Raw genomic sequence first — 24,956 nt, 5'->3', positions numbered from 1 at the left:
CCTCTCACAACAGAATATCTGGTCCATGTGTCCATGCCTTTGTTTCTACTTTGTCCATCAGTGTATTGGGTTCCTTAGATGTCAGATGTGAGTGAGATCATATGGTATTTGAAAAATGGTAACTACACTAGAGAACCAGGCAGACATGAACTTAGCCAGCTGATTGAGGATGAAAACACTAGTAATTTTAAAAATTAATATCATAGCTTATAATACGCACTGTGGTATATCTGATAAAATTATAACCCTAAAATATATAAACACATGCATACATAAACACAGAAGACATACATAATAAAATATTAATTTAATCACTAAATAATCAGGAAGAAATGTGTCCAGGAATTCTTTATATCATTGTCACAACTTTTCTGTATCTTTAAAACCACTGCCAAATAAAAAGTTGAAAAATCATCTGTCCCAGCTGGAACAATGCCCAAGAAGAAAGAAGCCCAGGACATCCCTGGAATCAGGGACACTGTCCCCCAGGACTCCAGTCCCTCTGGCTCTTGGACACACAGCTCCCCAAAGGGCAGTCAGAAAGTAACCCGAAGCTTGGGGACTGGGTTTCAGTCTCTCATTAGTAATTAAGTCTTGTCTTGGACTCCTTTCCCTGGAGCTGGCTGAGGAGAATGAAGGTCTAGAAGGGCCAGGGCCACAGATGTTTCTTCTCTGTGTCTGGACCTAAGGCCTCCTGAAGAAACCTGAGGAGTCGGGCAGCAGTCTGGAGCAGAAGGGTCTGACTCAGCAGTGACGGGCACAGGTCAGAGGGGCTGGGACTCTGCCCTTGGCGATGGGTCTGCCTGTGTGCTAGCAGGTCATGTGGGACTCTGTGTCCATGATTGTGTGTGTCTGCATGTATTGTGTCTGTTTGAGTATATGCTTGTCTGACAGGTGTGTGTGTGTGTGTGTATGTGTGTGTGTGTGTGTGTGATCTGTACCCATGAGGTCATGTATTTCCTGAGGTGAGGTGTCCTTCATCTGCTGCTCCAATGACTGAGAAAACCATAACCTAATCAACTCCCTGTTGCTTAAAATACATCAGCTGTCACTTCATGTACCTGAGTGTGACCGAGTTGATTTGAGCTTTGAAACTTTTTCTTTACTTTTATTAAACATCCTAAAAAAAATGCTTCAGGCATCATTTTGGCTGAAGTTTCAGCAAAATCTCTGACAAAGATCACTAACACTCTGGGAAAGTTTCCTCAGTCCCTGGCCTGTTTCCACATTCATGGAGAGGAAAGAGGGACCCTCGCCTCGTGAACCCCAGAGGTGCTCGGGCAGTGTTTGCTGTGCCAACAGAGGTCAGGGTATCTGAGAAGGCTTTGTCAGCTGAAAGTACCTACCTATGAAGGGATTAAATTACTGAGGAAGAGGACAAAGAAGATTTTGACAACTTTGTACCCTCAAAGCTCTAAAATAATATGTTGTGCTTGGCTCTCCCAAAAAACAAAAGGGAGGTTCCGGTGTGTGATGGTTAAGAGCGAGGGTTCTGATCACACACATGTTAGACTGAACCCTGTGAAGTAGCTAATACTTGGTAATTTTTAATTTATAGGAAATGACAGCACATATATATCAGTTGTATTCACTACACATCACATACAGATACAGATATACACACGTGTGTGTGCCATGCTGTCCCCTACTGCACTGTGTGTGCCTGTAGCATTTGTATCATTTAAGTGTCTATCTCTTAAAAGTTAAAATAGTTTAATAAACACAAACCCTTAGTACAGATGTGAAGAGGTCTTAAAACCCGGGACTGTAAGTCTGATGGGTGGATTCAATTAGGAAACTTGGATAAAGTCCTCAGCCCAGTGCCGAATGTTCACCAAAATGTTCAGCATACTAAGAACGGTAGTTTGTGGACTACTCTGGCTTTGGAGTCATTCTGGCATCAAGGGCTTTCAAAGGTCACCCTATTTTAGAAGGTTCGTGAGTTTACAGCTGCAGGTCAGTGGGACCTGGAAGGTCCGCAGGAAGAGTAAGACACCGCTCAAACCACACCAGAGCAGCACTGAGTCTCACGTTACTTTAAGGCACAATCAACTGATACCAGTTTTCCGGGGTTATCCTCTATTTCTGCCACATTGACTTAGTGTGGCGTGGCTCTAGCATGGTGGAAAAATGATCACTCCAAGCCCATCACGATCTAACCTCACAGAAGACGGGATCTTGCTTTTCTTGTCAGTCCTGCTATCAGTCTGTTAGAGATCCAGAAAGTCTCGATGTTTAATCAATAATGATGAATGAAACACAGAACGCACTCTTGCTTCTGTGTAATGAGGTCTTGTTGGCTGCTTTGGGGTGCAAAGTGTTCCTGAAACCAGACTGTGGTAGAGTGAAGATGAGAAATTAATAGAACGATAGTTAAAAATTCATAGTTTTCGTAGAGAATTAGAGTCTCAGACGTGATGGTCCTGGGTGTCCTTTCCTGGTTGCTGAAAGTCCGAAACCTCTGGATTCTGTGTAATCAGGTCTCGCAGCTGCTTTAAAGGTGTCATGTTTTCCTGGAGTCACACAGGGATAGAGCGAGCACACACACTCCTACAATTGTCATAAATTATTCTGTGTGTGTGTTTAAAAAGAATGGTATTCCTGGAAAATGACAGCATGAGACGTGATGATCCCGGGGTGTCCTTTCCAGGTGGCTGAGAGTCCCAAACCTCCTTCTTCCCCAGCTGACAGACAGCAGCATGGGGCCCGAGAACCAGAGCAGCGTGTCCAAGTTCCTCCTCCTGGGGCTCCCCATGCGGCCAGGGCAGCAGCGCGGGTTCTTCACCCTGTTCCTGGGCATGTACCTGACCACGGTGCTGGGCAACCTGCTCATCATCCTGCTCATCAGGCTGGACTCCCACCTGCACACGCCCATGTACTTCTTCCTCAGCCACTTGGCCCTCACTGACATGTCTCTTTCATCTGTCACCGTCCCAAAGATGCTCACGAACATGCAGACTCAGAACCCCTTCATCTCCTACCCAGAGTGTATTTCACAGGTGTATTTTTATATACTTTTCTGTTGTGTTGACAATTTCCTTCTGGCAGTGATGGCATATGACAGGTACGTGGCCATCTGTCACCCTCTACACTACACCACCATCTTGAGGGAGGGGCTCTGTGTGCTGCTGGTGGCTGGCTCCTGGATTGTCTCCTGTGCCCATGCCCTGTTACACACCCTCCTCTTGGTCCGACTGTCCTTCTGTGTCAACAGCACCATCAGCCACTTCTTCTGTGAACTCACTGCACTCCTGAAGCTGAGCTGCTCTGACATCTCCCTCAATGAGCTGTTCATCTTCACTGAGGGAGGATTGTTTTCAATTCTACCTCTGTTTATTATTTTAGGTTCATATGTTCGTATAGGGACCATCATCTTGAGGGTCCCCTCCACGAAAGGACTGTATAAAGCCTTTCCTACCTGTGGCTCCCATCTCTTTGTGGTGTCCTTATACTATGGGACAGTTGCAAGTGTTTACTTTTTCTCCTCCTCATGGGATTCCAAGGACATCACTGCTTCGGTCATGTACACGGTAGTGACCCCCATGCTGAACCCCTTCATCTACAGCCTGAGGAACAGAGACATCAAACAGGCCTTGGAAATGTGTGTCAGAAGGGTTAGTGTGCAGTCAGGAGCACAATGAGCTCTATCTTCTAAAATACTGTATGGTGGACACTTCTATATAACTTTAATAAAATATGCATTCTATTACCATATGATATATAAGTGTTGTTAATATTTCAATCTGTTCAAGTTTGCCACATAGATTGTTAATAATTATTTACTCCTAATTACTATTTTTCCTTGGTCATCTCTTCTTAGATGTATGCAAAATATTGCACAATTATAAATGTGAATTTTTCATTTTTCCTTTGAGATATTTCAGGGGTTTTTTATGTCATGAGGACACACTGATTTAGCATCATGATTTGCTCCTTATAAACCTGGCTTTTTTTTTAAGTGACTTCTTTATGCTGGCTTTCACTGGCTTTAAGCGGATTCGGCGCAATGTTCCCAACTCACATTCACTGACATTGTGTTCGTAGAGTGCAATCAGCCATGGTAAGAATAATTAAAATATAAAAATGTGTAGGTGTGCCCTGACCAGTTGGCTCAGTGGTAGGGTGTCGGCCCAGTGTGTGGAAGTCCTGGCTTTGATTTCCAGCCAGCAAACACAGGAGAAGCGCTCATCTGCCTCTCTACCCTTCTGCCTCTCCTTCCTCTCTCTTTTACCTTCCAACAGCCAAGGTTCCATTGGAGCAAAGTTGGCCCAGGCACTAAAGATGATCCATGGCCTCTGCCTCATGTGCTAGAATGGTTCTGGTTGCAACAGAGCAACATCCCAGATGGGCCAAGCATCGCCCCCTAGTGGATCCCGGTTGGGCGCATGAGGAAGTCTCTCTGCCTCCCTGCTTCTCACTTCAGAAAAATAAAAAATAATAATAATTTTTAAAAATATGTCACTGCTTCAAAGTGAGAGGTCTTTAAAAATAGGTAGAGGGAGACTTTTATAAATGTATTTAACAATATACCACTTCATTTATAATTAAGAGATATTTCTAGAAATGGTGTATTTAATACACCTGTTTCATTTTTATTCTCTCGCCTTCCTCCTTTTGATTAAATACATATTTTGTTACTTCAACACTCCTTTTAAGCCTATTAACCATTCATTACTATTATAATTTATAATTCATTTCTGTGCTATATGTTGATATTATACCTTACTTTCTCCTTAATTATTTAAATTGCATTTTTATACTCAAAACAAAATTTACCATTTTAGGCCTTTAATGTCTACAATTCATTGACCTTAAGGCCACTCATCACCCATATCTCATTTGCAACCCATAAAGAATTCTCTGTAGAACCTCAATACATTTAAGTATTACTCAAATGTGAAAAAAAGAACAAAGATATCTATGAATCAATATAGAGAAATATCAGGATACCTGGTTAAAAGGGGAAAAAACAATGCATAGAGTAGCACTTATAGTATGCAACGTTTTATGTACACATGAAAGAAAAACACAGTGCACATATGTCTGCCTATTTGAGCACACAGAGACACTGGGAGAATAAATAGAAATTAACAACATTGTTTACCTATAGGACGTGGGGCAGAAGAATCAGAAGATGAGTATGATTATTTGTATAGTTTTGACTATGTTGTCTTTTACCACTAAAAAATAAATAGAGAGGTGGTGAGCCTGCCCTGTGCTGGCACAGCGGATAATGCGTAGACCTGGAATGCTAAGGTCACCGGTTTGAGACCCTGGGCATTCCCAGTCAAGACACATATGGTAGTTGTTGCTTCCTGCTCCTTCCCCCTTCTCTCTCCCTCTCTCTCTCTTTCTTCTCTCTTAGAAAAGATAAATCAAAAAGACATGGTGAATTAAGCAAGATAGAATAAAACAAAACTATTGAAACTAACTATATTGAAAATTACTACCATAATTTGACTAAAGAGGAAAATAAAATAAGTAACCTAAGTAATTATTGAACCCAGAATCATCTTATATACAATCACCATAAAAAAAAGGGAAAACATTTTAGCTGTAATTTGTTATTAACAGTATTAGGATTTCAAGATTCTCTTTTTTTCTTAAGTGAGAGGTGGGAAGTCAAGGAGGCAGAGAAACATGCTCCCACATGCACCCCAACAGGGAACAGGGATCCACCCAGCAAGCATCCTACCAGGTTATGCTCTGCCCATCTTGGGCAGCTGCTTAACTGCTCAGCACTGAGTTATTTGAGCTCCTGAGGCCAGGCCATAGAGCCACCCTCAGCGCTAGGACCAATCAGCATGAACCATTTGAACCCTGGCTGTGGGAGGGGGAGAGATAGAGAAAAGGGAAGGGGTGAGTGGTGAAGCAAGTAGTTGTTTCTCCTGTGTACCCTGACTGGGAATCAAACCAAGGTCATCCACACACCAGGTCTATGCTCTACCACTGAGAAAACAGGCCAGGGCTGATTTGAAGAATCTGAAAGAAGCTCACCATGTGTCCAATCATTCAGCAAATTAATAAATATAGAGGAAAAGGTTGAGTCCTTCCTCACGGGGAAGGTGCTGTGTACATGGAGAAGGAGAGCCTAGAATGAATTCTCTGTGGTCAAACTAGAATTAGAGGTGTCAAGTAATGGATTTAAGAAAGTATAAATAGACAGAAATATATATATATGTTCTTTGTCAACATATACTCTGTTCCAATCCCACATATGTTTTGATGTGTTTTGTTTTGTTTTAGCAAAAGAGAGAGAGAGAGTGAGGCAGAGAGAAGGACAGACAGGAGGAAAGATAGATGAAAAGCATCAATTCTTCATTGTGGCACCTTAGTTATGCATTGACTGTTTCTCATACATGCCTTGACCGAGGATGGCGATTTGGGGCTGCAGTTGAGCCAGTGACAACTTGCTCAAACCAGTAACCTTGGACTCAAGCAAGTGGCCTTAGGCTTCAAGCCAGTGACCTTTGAGTTCAAGACTGTGACCATGGGATCATGTCTATGATTCTACACTAAAACCAGCAAACCCAATCTCACACTGGTGAGCCTGCACTTAAGTCAGTGACCTTGGAGTTTCTAACTTGGGTCCTTTGAATCCCAGGACGATGTTCTATCTACGGTGCCACTACCTGGCCAAGCTCATCCCCCATTCTTTTTGTCCCACTCCTCTCCCACTTCCTATAGATAATATTCCTTTAGTTTCTTAGTGTCTAGTTTTTACTTCTTGTGTTTCTTTTTATATAGATTTACTCATTGGCTTCTCTGAGATCATTTAACATCCTTGAAAGTAATGAACACACCTAAAGTTCAAAATGAATAACAGTAATGGTTTATGACTCAACGAATAACAAGAATCATTAGTCTATAAAGACATAATTAATTAATTAATTAAATGAATGAATGAATAAATAGCAAATGAGTGGGGAGTAACAATAAATTCCTTCTTTTTGGAAAATACAATTAAACAACACAGGAGAAATTACAAAAGTAGAAAAATCACCATTTGGCTACCACATTTGCAATAATTTTGTCATATAAGAATCACCAAAGGCAGTTAAATGTAGTGGGTGAAATTATAATAAGAAAATAGTTATGCTTATCTAGTTTAAACACATCTACTCAAATGATAACTCTAAATTACAAGGTTAAAACAGTAACTTTTTTAAAGTTTATATTAATTGGAATAACATGGTTAGCCAAACCATACACGATTCAAGTGTCCAACTCAATATCACCCCGTCTACATGAGCTTCATGAACCCCAGGCCCCATGCAGGTCTCTCTCTGCCCCAAACCCCACTCTGCACTTCTCTCCTCACCTCCTCACCCCTTTCCCTCGGGCTGGGGCCACCTGCTGTCTGTACCCACGTGTTATGTGTCTATGTTTTCTTAGCTAATCCCTTCCCTTCTTTCATCCCTTCCCTTCACCCCTCCCCTCTGACAACTGTTTGTCTGGTCCACGTGTCCAGGCCTTTGTTTCTACTTTGACCATCAGTGTCTTGTGTTCCTTAGATTTCACTTATGAGTGGGATAATATGATATTTTAAAAATGGTAAATTTACAGTAAAGAACCAGTCAGACACCACCTTAGCCAACTGATCAATGATAAAAACACTAGTTGTTAAAAAAATTAATAACATAATTAATAATATGTATCATGCCATATGTACTGAAAATCTAACCCTAAAATACATAAATACATGCACACATACACATAGAAGACATACATAATCAAATATTAATTTAATCATTGGGGAATCTGGGTGAAGTCTGTCTAGAAATATGTTATTTCATTAACTCAACTTCTCTGTATCTTTAAAATCACGACCAAATAAAAATTTGAAAATCCTTTGTCCCAGCTGGAACAATGCCCAAGAAGAAAGGAGCCCAGGGCATCACTGGAATCAGGGACACTGTCCACTAGGACTCCAGTCCCTCTGGCTCTGGGACACACAGCTCCCCAAAGGGCAGTCAGAAAGTAGCCCGAAGCTTGGGGACTGGGTTTCAGTCTCTCATTAGTAATTAAGTCTTGTCTTTGACTCATTTCCCTGGAGCTGGTTGAAGAGAATGAAGGTCTCTAGAAGGGCCAGAGCCACAGATGTTTCTTCTCTGTGTCTGGACCTAAGGCCTCCTGAAGAAACCTGAGGAGTCGGGCAGCAGTCTGGAGCAGAAGGGTCTGACTCAGCAGTGACGGGCACAGGTCAGAGGGCCTGGGACTCTGCTCTTGGCCATGGGTCTGCCTGTGTGCTAGCGGGTCATGTGGGACTCTGTGTCCATGATTGTGTGTGTCTGCATGTATTGTGTCTGTTTGATTATGAGCTTGTCTGACAGGTGTGTGTGTGTGTGTGTGTGAGTGTGTGCTATGTATCTGACTGACAGCCTGACCCTTTTCCTGAGTTAGATCCTACGTAGGCCCTGTTTTACCCAGTGATCTCCTCCTGCTGTGTGACTAGGGACTCCTGGTCCATGCCTGTGACCATAAACACCTGTAGCACAGCTGGGCATCGGGAGTGAGATTGTCATCTCAGCTGCTGGACAAGAAGACACCGACCTCACAGGGGACCAAGGTCAGAGAGGGCTCACTTGTCTCTCCACAGCATGTACTACTGCCCATGTCAGCTGTGTTAGTGGGTGATACACTCATGTGTGAGAGCAGGAAGGTGTATTGTTTGGTTTCCTCAGTGTGTGTGTTACCATGTGTATGTGACACATGCATGGTGTAGGTGGGGGTGTAATGACCGCACCTGTGATCGAATAGGCGGACCTGCGCCATGCTGACTGCCCTCCCCCACCAGGGGGTGGCTCAGAGGAGGTGGGAGCATGCCTCTCAGTAATAAGAGCGGGTGTGCTGATGTTGTAGGGAGTGTGGCTGAGTGTGCATATTGTTGGTGTGTATCTTTATGAGATTGTTGAATTGTGTGTGCTCTTACATGTTTTTGGTGACATGGTTGTATTCTTCCTGTATTATGTATATCTGGAGATTTGAGAGTATACCAGGAATGCTATGAATCAGGAGTGTTAATGTGCATTGTGAGTGTGACTGTTGTTGAGTTTACAACATTGTGTGTTGTGTATGTCTCGCTTTGAGTGTTACTTATGACTTGTATGTATGTATATGAATGTTTATGAGTTGATCCACATACTAGCAACCCTTCCTTTAGGATGGGATCTTAGTCACAGGTGACTAGAATCCTCCAATCAGCACTCTGTGTTTGTATGTATGTGTTTGTATGTATGTATGTGTGTGTGTGTGTGGTGTGTGTGTGTGTGTGTGTTGTGGGTATATGATCTGCTTCTGTGACCTCAGTATTTCCTGAGGTGTCCTCCAGTTGGGGCACCATCATCTGAGATAACCAAAGTCTAAGTCAGTCCCTGCTTTTGAAATGGCTCTCCTATTGTCTTCATGTACCTGAGCGTGACTGAGTCATGTACAATTTTACAACCATTTTTTTTCTTTTATTAAACATCCCATGGAAAAAGACATACTCCAGGAATAAAACTCCGTGATGTTTTAGGCTGAGTCACTATCAAACTGCAGTGAAACATTGAGAATGTTAATGAAATTCTTTGCTTCGGTTTCTACATTTATAAAAAGGAAGGAATTATACTTGTCTCATGAATCTTGCAGATACCTTCAGTAAATTTTTATTATATAAATAGAAGTCAACCTATTCAAAAATGTTCTCTCAGTTTAAAAGGTCATAAATATGGAGGAATTTAATAATCTAGCAAAAGCATGAAAAATATTTTGGATAACTTTGTGTCCTCACAGCTATAAAATAATATTATATTGCTTGGCTTCCTAAAAACAATTTGGAGGATCCCACTTGTGACAGTTAGGAATGTGGGTTCTGATCACACAGACATGTTAAACCCCGTGAAGCAGTAATAATTGTTAATGTATAGAATATGGTAGTACATATATATCCAGTTATATACTTTACACATCACATATTTTATAGATACAGATTTATTATATATATATATACATGCATGTGTGCCATTCTGTCCTTTATTGCACTGTTGTGTGCCTGCAGCACTTGTATCATTATGTTTCTATTTCTTAAAAACTATAATGTTGAAATAACACATATTTTTAGTGCAGCTGTGAAGAGGTCTTCGACTCTGGAAATGTACACTGATACATGGATTTACATCGGAAATGTAAGTAAAGTCCTCAGCCAGTACCCACATGTTCACCAAAATACTCAACATCATTATAAATAATATTTTGAAGGCTATTCAGGCATCAAGTAACTTTAAGTGTTTATCTGTTTAAAGAGCATCCATGAGTTTACAGCTGCCAGTCAATGGGACCTGGCAGGTTCACTGGGTTGTGACAATGCTCCAACAATGTCAACTCTGCACTGGAGTTTCTTTTCTTTTTTAAATTCTATTTTTTTAGAGAGAGATAGAGAGATAGGAATGACAGATATAGGAAGAAAGGAAGACAGATGAGAAGCAACGCTCTATTTTGCTTCATTTAGCTGGGTATTGATTGTTTCTCCTAATTTGGCTTCAAGCTAGTAACTTGGGGCTGAAGTCAGCACATTGGGATGACATTGACAACTCGCACTCAAGCTGGGAAGCTGACACTGAAGCTGAAAAGCCCACACTTTAACCGGAGGCTTCAGGGTTTGGAACGAGGGACCTCAGCGTCTTGCATCCTGCGTGGATGTTCTATCCACTTCACCACCAGCAGTCAGGCTGGAGTGTCATGTTTTTTAAGGTAGAAGCAACTGATATCAGTTTTGGGGAATCAATTCTATTTCTGCCACAGTGAGTCAGTGTGGTGTGGCTCTGGCCTGGGGGAGAAATGATCCCTCTGTGCCCATCATGATCTAAACTCACAGAAGAGGGGACCTTGCTCTTTGTGTTCACTGCTGCATCTCCGTCCTTAGTGCCTCAAGACACAGACTCAACATCAGTAAACTATAGTTCAAGGAAACCATAAACACCTACTTTTGCTTCTGTGTTATGAAGTCTTATTCGCTGTGTTAGGTGTGCGATGTTTTCCTGTATCCTCACTGGGGTAGTGTGAAAATGCACATACCTACAAGTGTTATAAATTAATAGGTGTGTAGTCAAACATTCATGTTGTTCTCAGAAATTAACAGTATGAGACGTTATGATGCTGGGTGTCCTTTCCAGATTGCTGAGAGTTCCAAACTTCCTTCCTCCCCAGCAGACAGGGAGCAGCATGGGGCCCGAGAACCAGAGCAGCGTGTCCGAGTTCCTCCTCCTGGGGCTCCCCATGCGGCCAGGGCAGGAGCACGGGTTCTTCACCCTGTTCCTGGGCATGTACCTGACCACGGTGCTGGGCAACCTGCTCATCATCCTGCTCATCAGGCTGGACTCCCACCTGCACACGCCCATGTACTTCTTCCTCAGCCACTTGGCCTTCTCTGACATTTCTCTGTCATCTGTCACTGTCCCGAAGATGCTCACGAACATGCAGACTCGGCAATAATCCATCCCCTATATGGGATGCATTGCACAGATGTATTTTTTCATAATTTTTGCTTGTCTTGACAATTTTCTTCTGGCAGCTATGGCATAGGACAGGTACATGGCCATCTGTCACCCTCTACACTACACCACCATCATGAGGGAAGGGCTGTGTGTGCTGCTGGTGGCTGGCTCCTGGATTCTGTCATGTGCCAGTGCCTTGTTACACACCTTCCTCTTGGTCCGACTGTCCTTCTGTGCCAACAACACCATCAGCCACTTCTTCTGTGACCTCGCTGCGCTCCTGAAGCTGAGCTGCTCTGACATCTCCCTCAATGAGCTGGTCATCTTCTCTGAGGGAGTAATGCTTTTATTCCTGCCTTTGTGTATTGTTTTGGGCTCATATGTTCATATAGGGACCATCATCCTGAGGGTCCCCTCCACTAAGAGACTCTTTAAAGCCTTTTCCACCTGTGGCTCCCATCTCCTTGTGGTGTCCTTATACTATGGGACACTTACAAGTGTTTACTTATTGTCCTCATCATGGGAGTCCAAGGACATCACTGCTTCGGTCATGTACATGGTAGTTACCCCCATGCTGAACCCCTTCATCTACAGCCTGAGAAACAGAGACATCAAACAGGCCTTGGAAACCTGTGTCAGAAGGGTTAACTGCTTTGAATGGAAATCACTAAATCCTCTTATTGGAGTTAGGAGCACTGTGAGATAGATCCCTTAATATTATTGTATGTTCAACATCTCTATATATAGTAACTTTAGTAAAATAGACATTCTGTCGTCACGTAAAAATTTTGTTAATATGTCACTATCTCTGAAATTTTTTAATAATTATATATTTTTTATTAATATTTTTTCTTGTTGATCATTTCTTCCAGAATGTATACAAAATCTTATGTAAAACATTGCAAAATTCTAAGTGTGGATTCTTTTTCCTTTGATATGTCAGTTTTAGCTTATGTTGTGAGGACACAGTGATATAGCATCATAATCTGCTTCTGATCAACCCAGCTTCATTTTTTTTAACTGATTTCTTTATGCTCATTTAACTGGCTTTAAGCTTTTTGATGCAATTTTTCCCAACTCACATTCAATGACACGATGTTGGCAGACTGCAATCAGCCATGATAGAAATAATTACACTATGAAATGCACAGGTAGTACAAAGCGAGGCCTTTTAAAACAGAGACAGGAAGATTTTTATAAATGTATTTAACAACGCCCCACTTTGTTCATAATTAGGAGATATTACTACCAATGAGTCCTACCTAACACCTCATCGACTACTGATATTAGTATATTTAGAGCTATATTTAGAGATATAGATACACATACAGATATAGATAAACAGATACTATAATAGTATATGACATAAAGATGCAGCTTTCTTGAGGTTAATGTTTACTTAATATTTCTTTCTCATCACTTTAATGTTTTTATGGGTTTATCTCTTTGAGATGTCCATTGTCCATAGTGTGAAGTTGGATTTTCCTGATTCTATATAAAGCAACCATTAGTATATTAATTGAGAATTTTATCTACTGACATCTAAGGTAATCATAATATCTTTGAATTAGTGTTTTCCATATTACTTATTTTTTTATTGTATCACCTGTTTTACATTTATTCTCTTGCCTTCTTCCTTTTATTTACTAAATACATATTTTATTACTTTATCTTTGCTTTTTAACCTATTAATCAATCTTTCATTATTATTATATTTTTATAACCCTTATCTGTGCTGTGTGCTAACATTACTTTATACTTTCTCCTCAATTATTTAAATTGTATTTTAATATTCAAAACATGAAATTTACCATTTTTGTCTTTTGATATCTATAATTTATTGACATTAAGGACACTCATCACCCATATCTCATTTGCAATCCCTAAAGAACACATCGTAGAACATCAATAAGTTTAAGTATTTCTCAAATGTGGAAAAAAGAACAAATGTGAAATGAATCAATATGGAGAAATAACAGGATACCTGACTAAATGGGAAAAGAGCAATGTGTAAAGTAGCACTTATCGCATGCTACTTTTTATATAAAAATGAATGAAAATTACATTGCACATATGTCTGCCTATTTGAGCACACAGAGACACTGAAGAATAAATCAAAACTAATGACATTGTTTTTCTTTAGGACATGGGACAGAAGAATCAGATCAGTATGTTCATTTGTATAGTTTGTACTGTGTTGTATTTTGTCACTAAAAAATAAATAGAGGAGGTGGTGAGCCTGACCTGTGGTGGCACATTGGATAAAAACTGACCTGGAATGCTGAGGTTCCCAGTTTGAGACCCTGGGCATTTCTGGTCAAGGCACGTATGGTAGTTGATGCTTCCTTCTCCTCCCCCCTTCTCTCTCTCTCTTTTTCTTTCTCCTCTCTTAAAAAAGGGTAAAGGAAAATGGGACATGGTGAATTAAGCAAGATAGAATAAAACAAAACAAATGGACCTAACTATATTGCAAATTACTACCATAATTTACAAAAGGGGAAAATAAAATGAGTAACCTAAGTAATTATTGAACCCAGAATCATGTTTATACACAATCACCATTAAAAAAGTGAAAATAAAGTTTTAGCTGTAATTTGTTATTAACAGTGCTATGATTCCAAGATTCTCTTTTTTTATTAAGTGAGAGGTAGAGAGGCAGGGAAGAAGAGAAACAGGCTCCTGTATGCACCCAGACAGAGATCCACCCAGCAAGCCTCCTACCAGGTGAGGCTCTGCCCATCTGGGGTAGCTGCTTCGTTGCTTGGCAAATTAGTTATTTGAGCTACTGAGGTGAGGCCATGGAACCATCCTCAGCTCCAAGGCGAGGTAGCTCGAACCATTTGAGCCCTGGCTGTGGGAGGAGAGAGAGAGAAAGAGAGAAAAAGAAGTGGAGTTTGGTGAAGCAAATAGTTGCTTCTCCTGTGTATCCTGACAGGGAATCAAACCCAGGACTTAGAAACACAAGGTCTATGCTCTACCACTGAGACAACTGTCCAGGGCTGATTTCAAGTATCTGAAATAGCTCACCATGCGTCCAAAGATTCAGAATATTGATATAAAGGAAAAGGAGTGAGTCCTCCCTCAAGGGGAAGATGCTGTGCACATGGAGAAGGAGAGGCTTAAAAGAATTCTCTGTTGTCAAACCAGAATTGGAATATCGATTTAGAACTCATGGATTTAGGAAAGTATAAATAGATAGAAATGTATATATTCTATGTCAGCATGTACAGTTACCAACATATATATATATATATATATATATATATATATATATATATATATATATATATATATAATGTTTTTAGAGAGAGGGAGGCAGAGAGACGTACAGACAGACAGGAAGAAAGATGAGAAGCATGAATTCTTTATTGTGGTAACTTAGTTACACATTGATTCCTTTCTCATAGATGCCTTGACCAGGGATGGAGGGCAGGAGACTACAACTGAGGCAGTGACCCCTTGCTCAAGCCAGCAAACTTGGGCTCAAGTAAGGGGTCTTGGGCTTCAAGTCAGTGACCTTTGAGCTCAAGCCAATGACTATGGAATCATGTCTATGATTCTACGCTTAAGCCAGCAACACCAATCTCAAACTGGTGAGCCTGCGCTTAAGTCAGCAACCTTGGAGTTTCTAACCTGGGTCCTCTAAATCCCAGGTCAATGCTCTATCTACTGTGCAAACACCTGGTCAAGCTAATGCCCCATTCATTTTGTCCCATTCATGACCCACTTCCTATAGGTAAATACTCCTTTAGTTTCTTAGTTTCTAGTTTTTATTTCTTGTGTTTCTTGTTATACATATTTACCCATTGGCTTCTCTGAGATCATTTAACATCTTTTAGAGTAATGAACACACTTAAGGGTTTTTTTTTGGGGGGGGGGGTTGTTTTTTTTAATCTTATTTTTATTAATTTTAATGCAGTGACATTGATAAATCAGGGTACATATGTTCCGAGAAAACCTCTCCAGATTATTTTGACCTTTAATTATGCTGCATACCCCTCACTCAAAGTCAAATCATCCTCCGTCACCTTCTATCTGGTTTCCTTTGTGCCCCTACCCTCCCCCCATTCCCTCCCTCTCCTTCCTCGCCCCCTCCCCACCCCTCCTCCACACTCCCTGTTACCATCACATTCTTGTCCATGTCTCTGAGTCTCATTTTTATGTCCCATCTATGCATGGGTCCATATAGTTCTTAGTTTTTTTCTGATTTACTTATTTCACTCCGTATAATGTTATCAAGGTCCATCCATGTTATTGTAAATGATCCGATGTCATCATTTCTTATGGCTGAGTAGTATTCCATAGTATATATGTACCAAAGCTTTTTAATCCACTCGTCCTCTGACGAACACTTGGGCTGTTTCCAGATCTTTGCTATTGTGAACAATGCTGCTATAAACATGGGGGTGCATTTCTCCTTCTAGAACCGTTCTATGGTGTCCTTGGGGTATATTCCTAAAAGTGGGATGGCTGGGTCAAAAGGCAGTTCGATTTCAATTTTGTGAGGAATCTCCATACTGTTTTCCACAGAGGCTGTACCAGTCTGCATTCCCACCAGCAGTGCAGGAGGGTTCCCTTTTCTCCACACCCTCGCCAGCACTTATTCTGTGTTGTTTTGTTGATGAGCGCCATTCTGACCTGTGTGAGGTGATATCTCATTGTGGTTTTAATTTGCATTTCTCTAATGATTAGTGATGTTGAGCATTTTTTCATGTGCCTATTGGCCATCTGTATATCCTCTTTGGAGAAGTGTCTATTCATTTCTTTAGCCCATTTTTTGATTGGATTGTTTGTCTTTCTGGTGTTGAGATTTACAAGTTCTTTATAAATTTTGGTTATTAACCCCTTATCAGACATACTGTCAAATATGTTCTCCCATTGTGTAGTTTGTCTTTTTATTTTGTTCTTATTGTCTCTGGCTGTGCAAAAGCTTTTTAGTTTGATATAGTCCCATTTGTTTATCCTGTCTTTTATTTCCCTTGCCCGTGGAGATAAATTAGCAAATACATCACTGCGAGAAATGTTGGAGAGCTTACTGCCTATGTTTTCGTCTAAGATGCTTATGGTTTCACGCTTTACATTTAAGTCTTTTATCCATTTTAAGTTTATTTTTGTGAATGGTGTAAGTTGGTGGCCTAGTTTCATTTTTTTGCAGGTTGCTGTCCAATTTTCCCAACACCATTTGTTGAAGAGGCTGTCTTTACTCCATTGTATTTCCTTACCTCCTTTGTCAACTATCAGTTGTCTGTAGAGCTGAAACACACTTAAAGTTTAAAATAAATAACAACAGCAATGGTTTATAACTCAGAGAATAATAAGAATCATTAATGTACAAATAAATTAATAAAGAAATAGCAAATGAGTGGGGAGTAAGGATAAATTCCTTCTTTTCAAAAATTCAATAAAAATACAAAGAAGAAATGACAAGAGTAGAAAAATCATTTGGCCACGACATTTGCAATAATTTTGTTATATAAGAATCACCATTATAAATATCTATGCACATAATATAGGAGCACCTAACTATACAAAGCATATTTTGATGGGCATAAAGAGAGAGGTCAACAATAATACTATAATAGTAGGGGATTTTAATACCCCACTAACTTCAGTGGATAGATCCTCCCAACAGAAAATTAACAAAGAAATAGCAGCCTTAAAGGACACACTAAATCAACTGGATTTAATAGATATCTTCAGAACCTTTCACCCCAAAGCAGCAGAATATACATTCTATTCAAATGCTCATGGTACATTCTCTAGGATAGACCACATGTTAGGACAAAAAATAAGTCTCAATAAATTTAAGAAGATTGAAATCATATCATGCATCTTCTCTGATCACAATGGCATGAAACTAAAAATCAACTACAATAGAAAAACTGAAAAACATTCAACCATTTGAAGACTAAATAGCATGTTATTAAATAACAAATGGATTAACAATGAGAACAAGAAAGAAATCGAAAATATCCTTGAAACAAATAAAAATGAACATACAATATCTTAAAATTTATGGGACACAGCAAAAGCAGTCCTAAGAGGGAATTTCATAGCATTACAAGCATACCTAATGCAAAATAAAAGCCCAAGTAAACAATTTAATACTGCATCTAAAAGAACTAGAAAAATAAAAGCAAGAAAATTGCAGAGGAAGTAGAAGGAAGGAGATAATAAAGACTAGAGTAGAAATAAATGACATAGAGGCAAAATAACAATAAAGAAGATCAATAAAAACAAGAGCTTGTTCTCAGAAAAGGTAAATGAGATTGATGAACTTTTAACCAGATTCACCAAGTAAAACAAAGAGAGAAAATAAATAAAATTAGAAATGAGAGTAGAAAACTAACAACTGACAATTAAGAAATACAAAGGATTGAAGAAAATACTATGAAGAACTCTTTGTCAAAAAATCAGACAACCAGGTGAAATGGACAAATTCCTTGAAACATATAGTCTTTCAACAATCAATCTGGAAGAATCAGAAAACCTAAACAAACTGAATACAACAAATGAGATCGAAACAGTTATCAAAAAACTCCCAGCAAACAAAAGCCCTAAGCCAGATGGCTTCCCAGGCAAATTTTACCAAATATTCAAAGAAGAACTAACTCCAATCCTTCTCAAGCTATTTCAAAAAATTCAAGAAGAGGGAAAACTTCCAAGCTCCTTTTATGAGGCAAGCATAATCTTCATTCTAAAACCAGGCAAAGACACTACAAAAAAGAAAACTATAGGCCAATATCTCTGATGAACTTAGATGCTAAAATTCTCAACAAAATATTAGCAAACCAATCAAGCAATACATGAAAAATATCATACATCATGATCAAGAGGCATTTATTCTGGGGAGGAAAGGATGGTACAATATTCACAAATCAATCAATGTGATTCATCACATAAACAAAAGAAAGGAGAAAAACCACATGATAATATCAATAAATGCAGACAAAACATTGGATAAAATCCATTCATGATCAAAACTTTCAGAAAAGTGGGAATGCAGGGAACATATCTCAACATGATAAAGAACATCTATGACAAACTCATAGCCAACATCATACTCAATGGGCAAAAATGAAAAGCAATCCCCTAAAGATCAGGAACAGGGCAGGGGTGCCCCCTTTCACCACACTTATTCAGCATAGTTCTGGAAGTCCTAGCTATAGCAATCAGACTAGAAGAAGAAATAAAAGACATCCAAATTGGAAAAGAAGAAGTAAAATTATCATTATTTGCTGATGACATGATACTGTACATAAAAAAATCCTAAAGTCTCAGTCAAAAACCTACTGTACCTGATAAATGAATTCAGCAAGGTGGCAGGATATAAAATTAATATTTAGAAATCAGTGGCATTTTTATACAGCAACAATGAACTGTCTGAAAGAGAAATTAAGGAAACAATCCCCTTCACTACTGCAACAAAATAAATAGATACCTATGAGTAAATTTAACAAAGGAAGTTAAAAACTGGTACTCAGAAAATTATAATACATTGATAAAATCAAGGAAGATACAAACAAATGGAAGTGTATACCGTGATAATGGATAGGAAGAATAAACATCATTAAAATGTCTATATTACCCAAAGCAATCTATAAATTCAATGCAAATCCTATTAAAATACCAATCACGTACTTTAAAGATATAGGACATATATTCCAAAAATTTATATGGAATCAAAAAAGAACACAAATAGCCTCAGCAATCTTAAAAAAGAAGAATAAAGTGGGAGGTATCATACTTTCTGATATCAAGTTATACTACAAGGTCATTGTACTCATAACAGCTTGGTGCCAGCATAAGAACAGGCACATAGATCAATGGAACAGAACAGAGAACCCACAAATAAACCTATGCCTTTATGGCCAATTGATATTTGACAAAGGAGGTAAAAGCATACAATGGAGTAAAGGCAGTCTCTTTAACAAATGGTATTGGGAAAATTGGACAGCTACCTGCAAAAAAATGAAACTAGACTACTAATTACACCATTCACAAAAATAAATTAAAAATGGATAAAAGACTTAAATGTAAGTCGTAAAACCATAATCATCTTGGAAGAAAACAACCAGTAAGCTCTCCAACATCTCTCGCAGCAATATATTTGCTGATTTATCTCCATGGGCAAGTGAAATAAAAGACATGATGAACAATGGGACTATAGCAAACTAAAAAGCTTTTGCACAGCTTATGTGTATATGATTTCTTAGCTAATCTATTCCCCTTCTTTCACACCTTTCCCTCACCACTTCCCTCTGATGACTGTGTATCTAGTCCATGTGTCCATTTAAAAAATCATAACTTTACACTAGAGAACCAGGCAGACACCACCTTAGTCAATTGATCAAGGATAAAAACACTAGTTATTTAAAAAATTAGGCACTGGCCGGTTGGCTCAGTGGTAGAGCATCGGCCTGGCCTGCAGGAGTCCCGGGTTCAATTACCGGCCAGGGCACACAGGAGAAGCGCCCATCTGCTTCTCCATCCCTCCCCCTCTCCTTCCTCTCTGTCTCTCTCTTCCCCTCCCACAGCCAAGGCTCCATTGGAGCAAAGTTGGTCCGGGTGCTGAGGATGGCTCTGTGGCCTCTGCCTCAGGTGCTAGAATGGCTCTGGTTGCAATAGAGCGACGCCCCGGATGGGCAAAGCATCGCCCCCTGGTGGGCGTGCCGGGTGGATCCCGGTCGGGCGCATGCGGGAGTCTGTTTGACTGCCTCCCTGTTTTTGGCTTCAGAAAAATACAAAAATAAAAATAATTAAAAATTTAATATCATATCTAATAATATGCACTGTGACACATCTGCTGAAAATTGAACCCTAAAATATACATAAATACATAAATACAAAAGACATACATAATAAAATATTAATTTAATCATTGAAGAATCATGGTGAAGCCTGTCCAGGAATTCTTAATATCATTTTCACAACTTTTGTATATCTTTAAAATCACTGCAAAATAAAAAGTTGAAAAATCCTGTTCCTGCTGGAACAATGTCCAAAAAGAAAGGAGTCCAGGGCATCAGTGGAATCAAGGACACTGTCCCCTAGGACTTCAGTCCCTCTGGCTCTGGGACACAGCTCCCCAAAGGGCAGTCAGAAAGTAGCCTGAAGCTTGGGGACTGGGATTCAGTCCCTCATTAGTAATTAAGTCTTGCCTTGGACTCATTTCCCTGGAGCTGTCTGAGGAGAATGAAGGTCTCTAGAAGGGCCAGGGCCACAGATGTTTCTTCTCTCTGTCTAGACCTAAGACCTTCTGAAGAAACCTGAGGAGTCGGCAGCAGTCTGGAGCAGAAGGAGTCTGACTCAGCAGTGACGGGCACAGGTCAGAGGGGCTGAGACTCTGCCCTTGGCGATGGGTCTGCCTGTGTGCTAGCAGGTCAAGTGAGACTCTGTGTCCATGACTGTGTGTGTGTCTGCATGTGTGTGTGTGTGTGTGTGTGTGTGTGTGTGTGTGTGTGTGTGTGCGCGCGCGCGCTACGTATCTGAACCACCGCCTGACGATCTTCCGGAGTTACACCCTACTTAGGCCCTGTTTTAGCGGGTATACACCAAGTGATCATCTCTTGCTGTGTGACTAGGGACTCCTGGTTCATGCCTATGACCAAAAACACCTGCAGCAGAGCTGGGCATCGGGAGTGAGACTGTCATCTCGGCTGCTGGACAAGAAGACACCGGCCTCACCGGGGACTAAGGTCAGAGAGGGCTCACACCTGTCTCCACAGAGTGTGCTGCTGCCCATGCCAGCTAATTTGTGAGTGACACACTCGTGTGTGAGAGCAGGAAAATGTATTGTTTGGTTTCCTCTGTCTTTGGTTACCATGTGTATGTGACATGTAGATGGTGGTGTAATGACCGCACCTGTGACCGAATGCTGACTGCCCTCCCCCAACTGGGGGTGAGTCAGGGGCGGCAGGAGCAAGACTCTCAGTAATAGGAGTGTGTGTGCTGATGTTGTAGTCAGTGTGGCTGATTATGCATGTATGATTTTTGAATTTTTATACTTTTGAGGGTCTTCAGAGATGTTTACGTTCAGTGTTTGAGTTCTATGTGATAAGGGAAGTGTTTAGCAAGTGGCTCCTAGTCAGGTTGTTGATGTGTGTTGTGTGATTGTGGTTGAGTGATACATCATTGTGTGTTTTATATGTCTCATTTTGTGTATTACTTATGACTTGTATGTATTTATATAAGTGTTTATGAGCTGAATCCCATATCGGTGATCCTTTCCTTAGGATGGGAAGTTAGACACAGGAGACCAATTCTCAAATCAGCAGTGTGTGTGTGCGCGAAAGTGTGTGCATTTCTGTGTGTGTGATCTGCACCCATGACCTCATGTATTTCCTGAGATGTCCTCCTTCTGTGGCTCCAATGAGTGAGAAAACCAAACCCTAAGCAACTTCCTGTTGCATGAAACAGATCAGCTGTCATTTCATGTATCTGAGTGTCAGTTGATTTGAGTGGCTGGTCAGAAGGTAGTGAGTTATCTCAATTGATTGTTCACAGTTGATTTGAGCTATGAAACTTTTTCTTTACTTTTATTAAACATTCTAAAGAAAAAACACTTCAGGCATCATGCTGGCAGAAGTTTCAGCAAAATCTCTGACAAATCTCACTGACACTCTGGGAAAGTTTCCTCAGTCCCTGGCCTGTTTCCACATCCATGGAGAGGAAAGAAGGACCCTCGCCTCGTGAACCCCAGAGGCGCTCGGGCAGTGTTTGCTGTGCCAACAGAGGTCAGGGTATCTGAGAAGGTTTTGTCAGCTGAAAGTACCTAACTATAAAGGAATTATATTACTGAGGAAGAGGACAAAGATTTTGACAACTTTGCACCCTCAAAGCTCTAAAATAATATGTTGTGCTTGGCTTCCCCTAACCAACAAAAGGGGGGATCCCGTGTGTGATATCAGGTTAAGAGCGAGGGTTCTGATCACACACATGTTAGACTGAACCCCGTGAAATAGCTAATACTTGGTAATTTTTAATTTATAGGAAATGATAGTACATATCTATCAATTGTATTCACTACACATCACATACAGATACAGATATACACACGTGTGTGCCATGCTGTCCCCTACTGCTCTCTGTGTGCCTGTAGCATTTGTATCATTTAAGTTTCCTTATCTTAAATGATAAAAATAGGTAAATGAACAAAAATCCTTTGTAAAGATGTGAAGAGATCTTAAAACCCGGGACTGTAAGTCTGATGGGTGGATTCAATTAGGAAACTTGGATAAAGTCCTTAGCCCAGTGCTGAATGTTCACCAAAATGTTCAGTATACGAAGAATGGTAGTTTGTGGACTACTCTGGCTTTGGAGTCATTCTGGCATCTAAGGACTTTAAATGGCCACACATTTCTAGAGTGTCTGTGAGTTTACAGCTGCAGGTCATGGGACCTGGAAGATCCACAGGAGCAGTGTGACACCGCTCCAACCACACCAGAGCAGCACTGAGTCTCATGTTACTTTAAGGCACAAACAAATGAGAGCAGTTTTCTGGGCTCATCCTCTACTTCTGTTACAGTGAGTTAGTGTGGTGTGGCTCTGGCCTGGGGCGGACATTGTCTCTCCATGTCCATCATGTTCGAATGTCATAGAAGTGGGAACTTTGTTTTTCTTGTTCAGTCCTGCCATCAGTCTTTGTAAGAGGTACAAGGTCTCGATTTTCAATCAATAATGATGAATGAAACATAGAAGGCACTCTTGCTTCTGTGTAATGTGGTCTTGTTGGCTGCTTTGGGGTACAAAGTGTTCCTGGAACCAGACTGTGGTAGAGTGAAGATGAGAAATTAATAGGAGGGAAGTTAAAAATTCCTGATTTTTCTGTAAAATTAGAGTCTGAAACATGATGGTCCTGGGCATCCTTTCCAGGTTGCTGAGAGTCCCAAACCTCCTTCCTCCCCAGCAGACGGGGAGCAGCATGGGGCCCGAGAACCAGAGCAGCGTGTCCGAGTTCCTCCTCCTGGGGCTCCCCATGCAGCCAGGGCAGCAGCGCGGGTTCTTCACCCTGTTCCTGGGCATGTACCTGACCACGGTGCTGGGCAACCTGCTCATCATCCTGCTCATCAGGCTGGACTCCCGCCTGCACACACCCATGTACTTCTTCCTTAGCCACTTGGCCTTCTCTGACATTTCTCTGTCATCCGTCACTGTCCCAAAGATGCTCATGAACATGCAGACTCAGCAACAATCCATCTCCTATGTGGGTTGCATTACTCAGATGTATTTTTTCATGTTTTTTGCTAGTACTGACAATTTCCTCCTGGCAGCGATGGCATATGACAGGTATGTGGCCATCTGTCACCCTCTACGCTATACCACCATCATGAGAGAGGGGCTGTGTGTGTTGCTGGTGGCTGGCTCCTGGATTTTGTCCTGTGGCACTGCCCTGACACACACCCTCCTCTTGGTTCGACTGTCCTTCTGTGCCAACAACACCATCAGCCACTTCTTCTGTGACCTCGCTGCACTCCTGAAGCTCAGCTGCTCTGACATCTCCCTCAATGACCTGGTCATCTTCACTGTGGGAGGATTGTTTTCAATTCTGCCTTTGTGTATTATTTTAAGCTCCTATGTTCATATAGGGACCATCATCCTGAGGGTCCCCTCCACTAAGAGACTCTATAAAGCCTTTTCTACCTGTGGCTCCCATCTCTTTGTGGTGTCCTTATACTATGGAACACTATCAGGTGTTTACTTTTTCTCCTCCTCATGGGATTCCAAAGACATCACTGCTTCGGTCATGTACACGGTAGTTACCCCCATGCTGAACCCCTTCATCTACAGCCTGAGGAATAGAGACATCAAACAGGCCTTGGAAATGTGTGTCAACAGGGTTAGTGTGCAGTCAGGAGCACAATGAGCTCTATTTTCTAAAATACTATATGGTTGACATCTCCATATAACTTTAATAAAATATGCATTCTGTTTTCATGTATAAGTGTTGTTATTATATCAATGTGGTCAAATTTGCCAACTAGTTTGTTAATAATTTTTCCTAATTAATATTTCTTTGTTCATCTTGTCTTTTTTGATGTATGCAAAGTTATGTAAAACATTGCACAAATATAAATTTTAATTTGTCTTTTTCCTTTGAGATATTTTAGTTTTTGAATCTGTCATGGGGACGCACTGATTTAATATTATGATATGCTCTTGATTAACCCTACTTTTTTTTTTGAGCTGATTCCTTTATGCTGGCTTACACTGGTGTTAAGCTGACTTGGTTCAATGTTCCCAACTCACACTGAATGGCATCATGTTGGTAGACTGCAATCAGCCATGGTAATAACAATTACAATATAAAAATATACAGGTGCTTTAAAGTAAAGCTTCTTAAAATAGGGAGAGGGGTCTTTTATAAATGTATTTAACAACAGCCCACTTCATGTATAATTAGGAGATATTTCTAGCATTAGGCTATTTTACACACCTGTTTCATATTTATTCTCTTGCCTTCCTCCTTTTTATTCATTAAAA

The 24,956-nt window shown here is 40.5% G+C and overlaps 2 protein-coding genes and 1 pseudogene across 2 annotated transcripts; all 3 read left to right on the top strand.

The window, feature by feature from the left end:
• Positions 1 to 2,699: 2,699 nt before the first annotated feature.
• On the top strand, positions 2,700 to 3,641 carry LOC136322156 (olfactory receptor 1J4-like). The gene has a single exon (XM_066254312.1). The coding sequence runs from the start codon at positions 2,700 to 2,702 to the stop codon at positions 3,639 to 3,641; it is 942 nt and encodes a 313-aa protein (XP_066110409.1).
• A 7,561-nt stretch (positions 3,642 to 11,202) lies between these two features.
• LOC136322748 (olfactory receptor 1J4-like) lies at positions 11,203 to 12,195 on the top strand (annotated as a pseudogene).
• Positions 12,196 to 23,393: 11,198 nt separating this feature from the next.
• LOC136322155 (olfactory receptor 1J4-like) lies at positions 23,394 to 24,382 on the top strand. The gene is given in 2 exon segments (XM_066254310.1): positions 23,394 to 24,297; positions 24,299 to 24,382. Coding segments are annotated over 2 exon segments (984 nt in total). The 5' UTR covers positions 23,394 to 23,397.
• Positions 24,383 to 24,956: the final 574 nt, after the last annotated feature.

Source organism: Saccopteryx bilineata, chromosome 2 (genome assembly GCF_036850765.1).
Source record: "Saccopteryx bilineata isolate mSacBil1 chromosome 2, mSacBil1_pri_phased_curated, whole genome shotgun sequence".
Lineage (NCBI taxonomy): Eukaryota > Metazoa > Chordata > Mammalia > Chiroptera > Emballonuridae > Saccopteryx > Saccopteryx bilineata.
The sequence above is the reverse complement of the archived record's forward strand: the minus strand, read 5'-3'. Positions and strand labels throughout refer to the sequence as shown.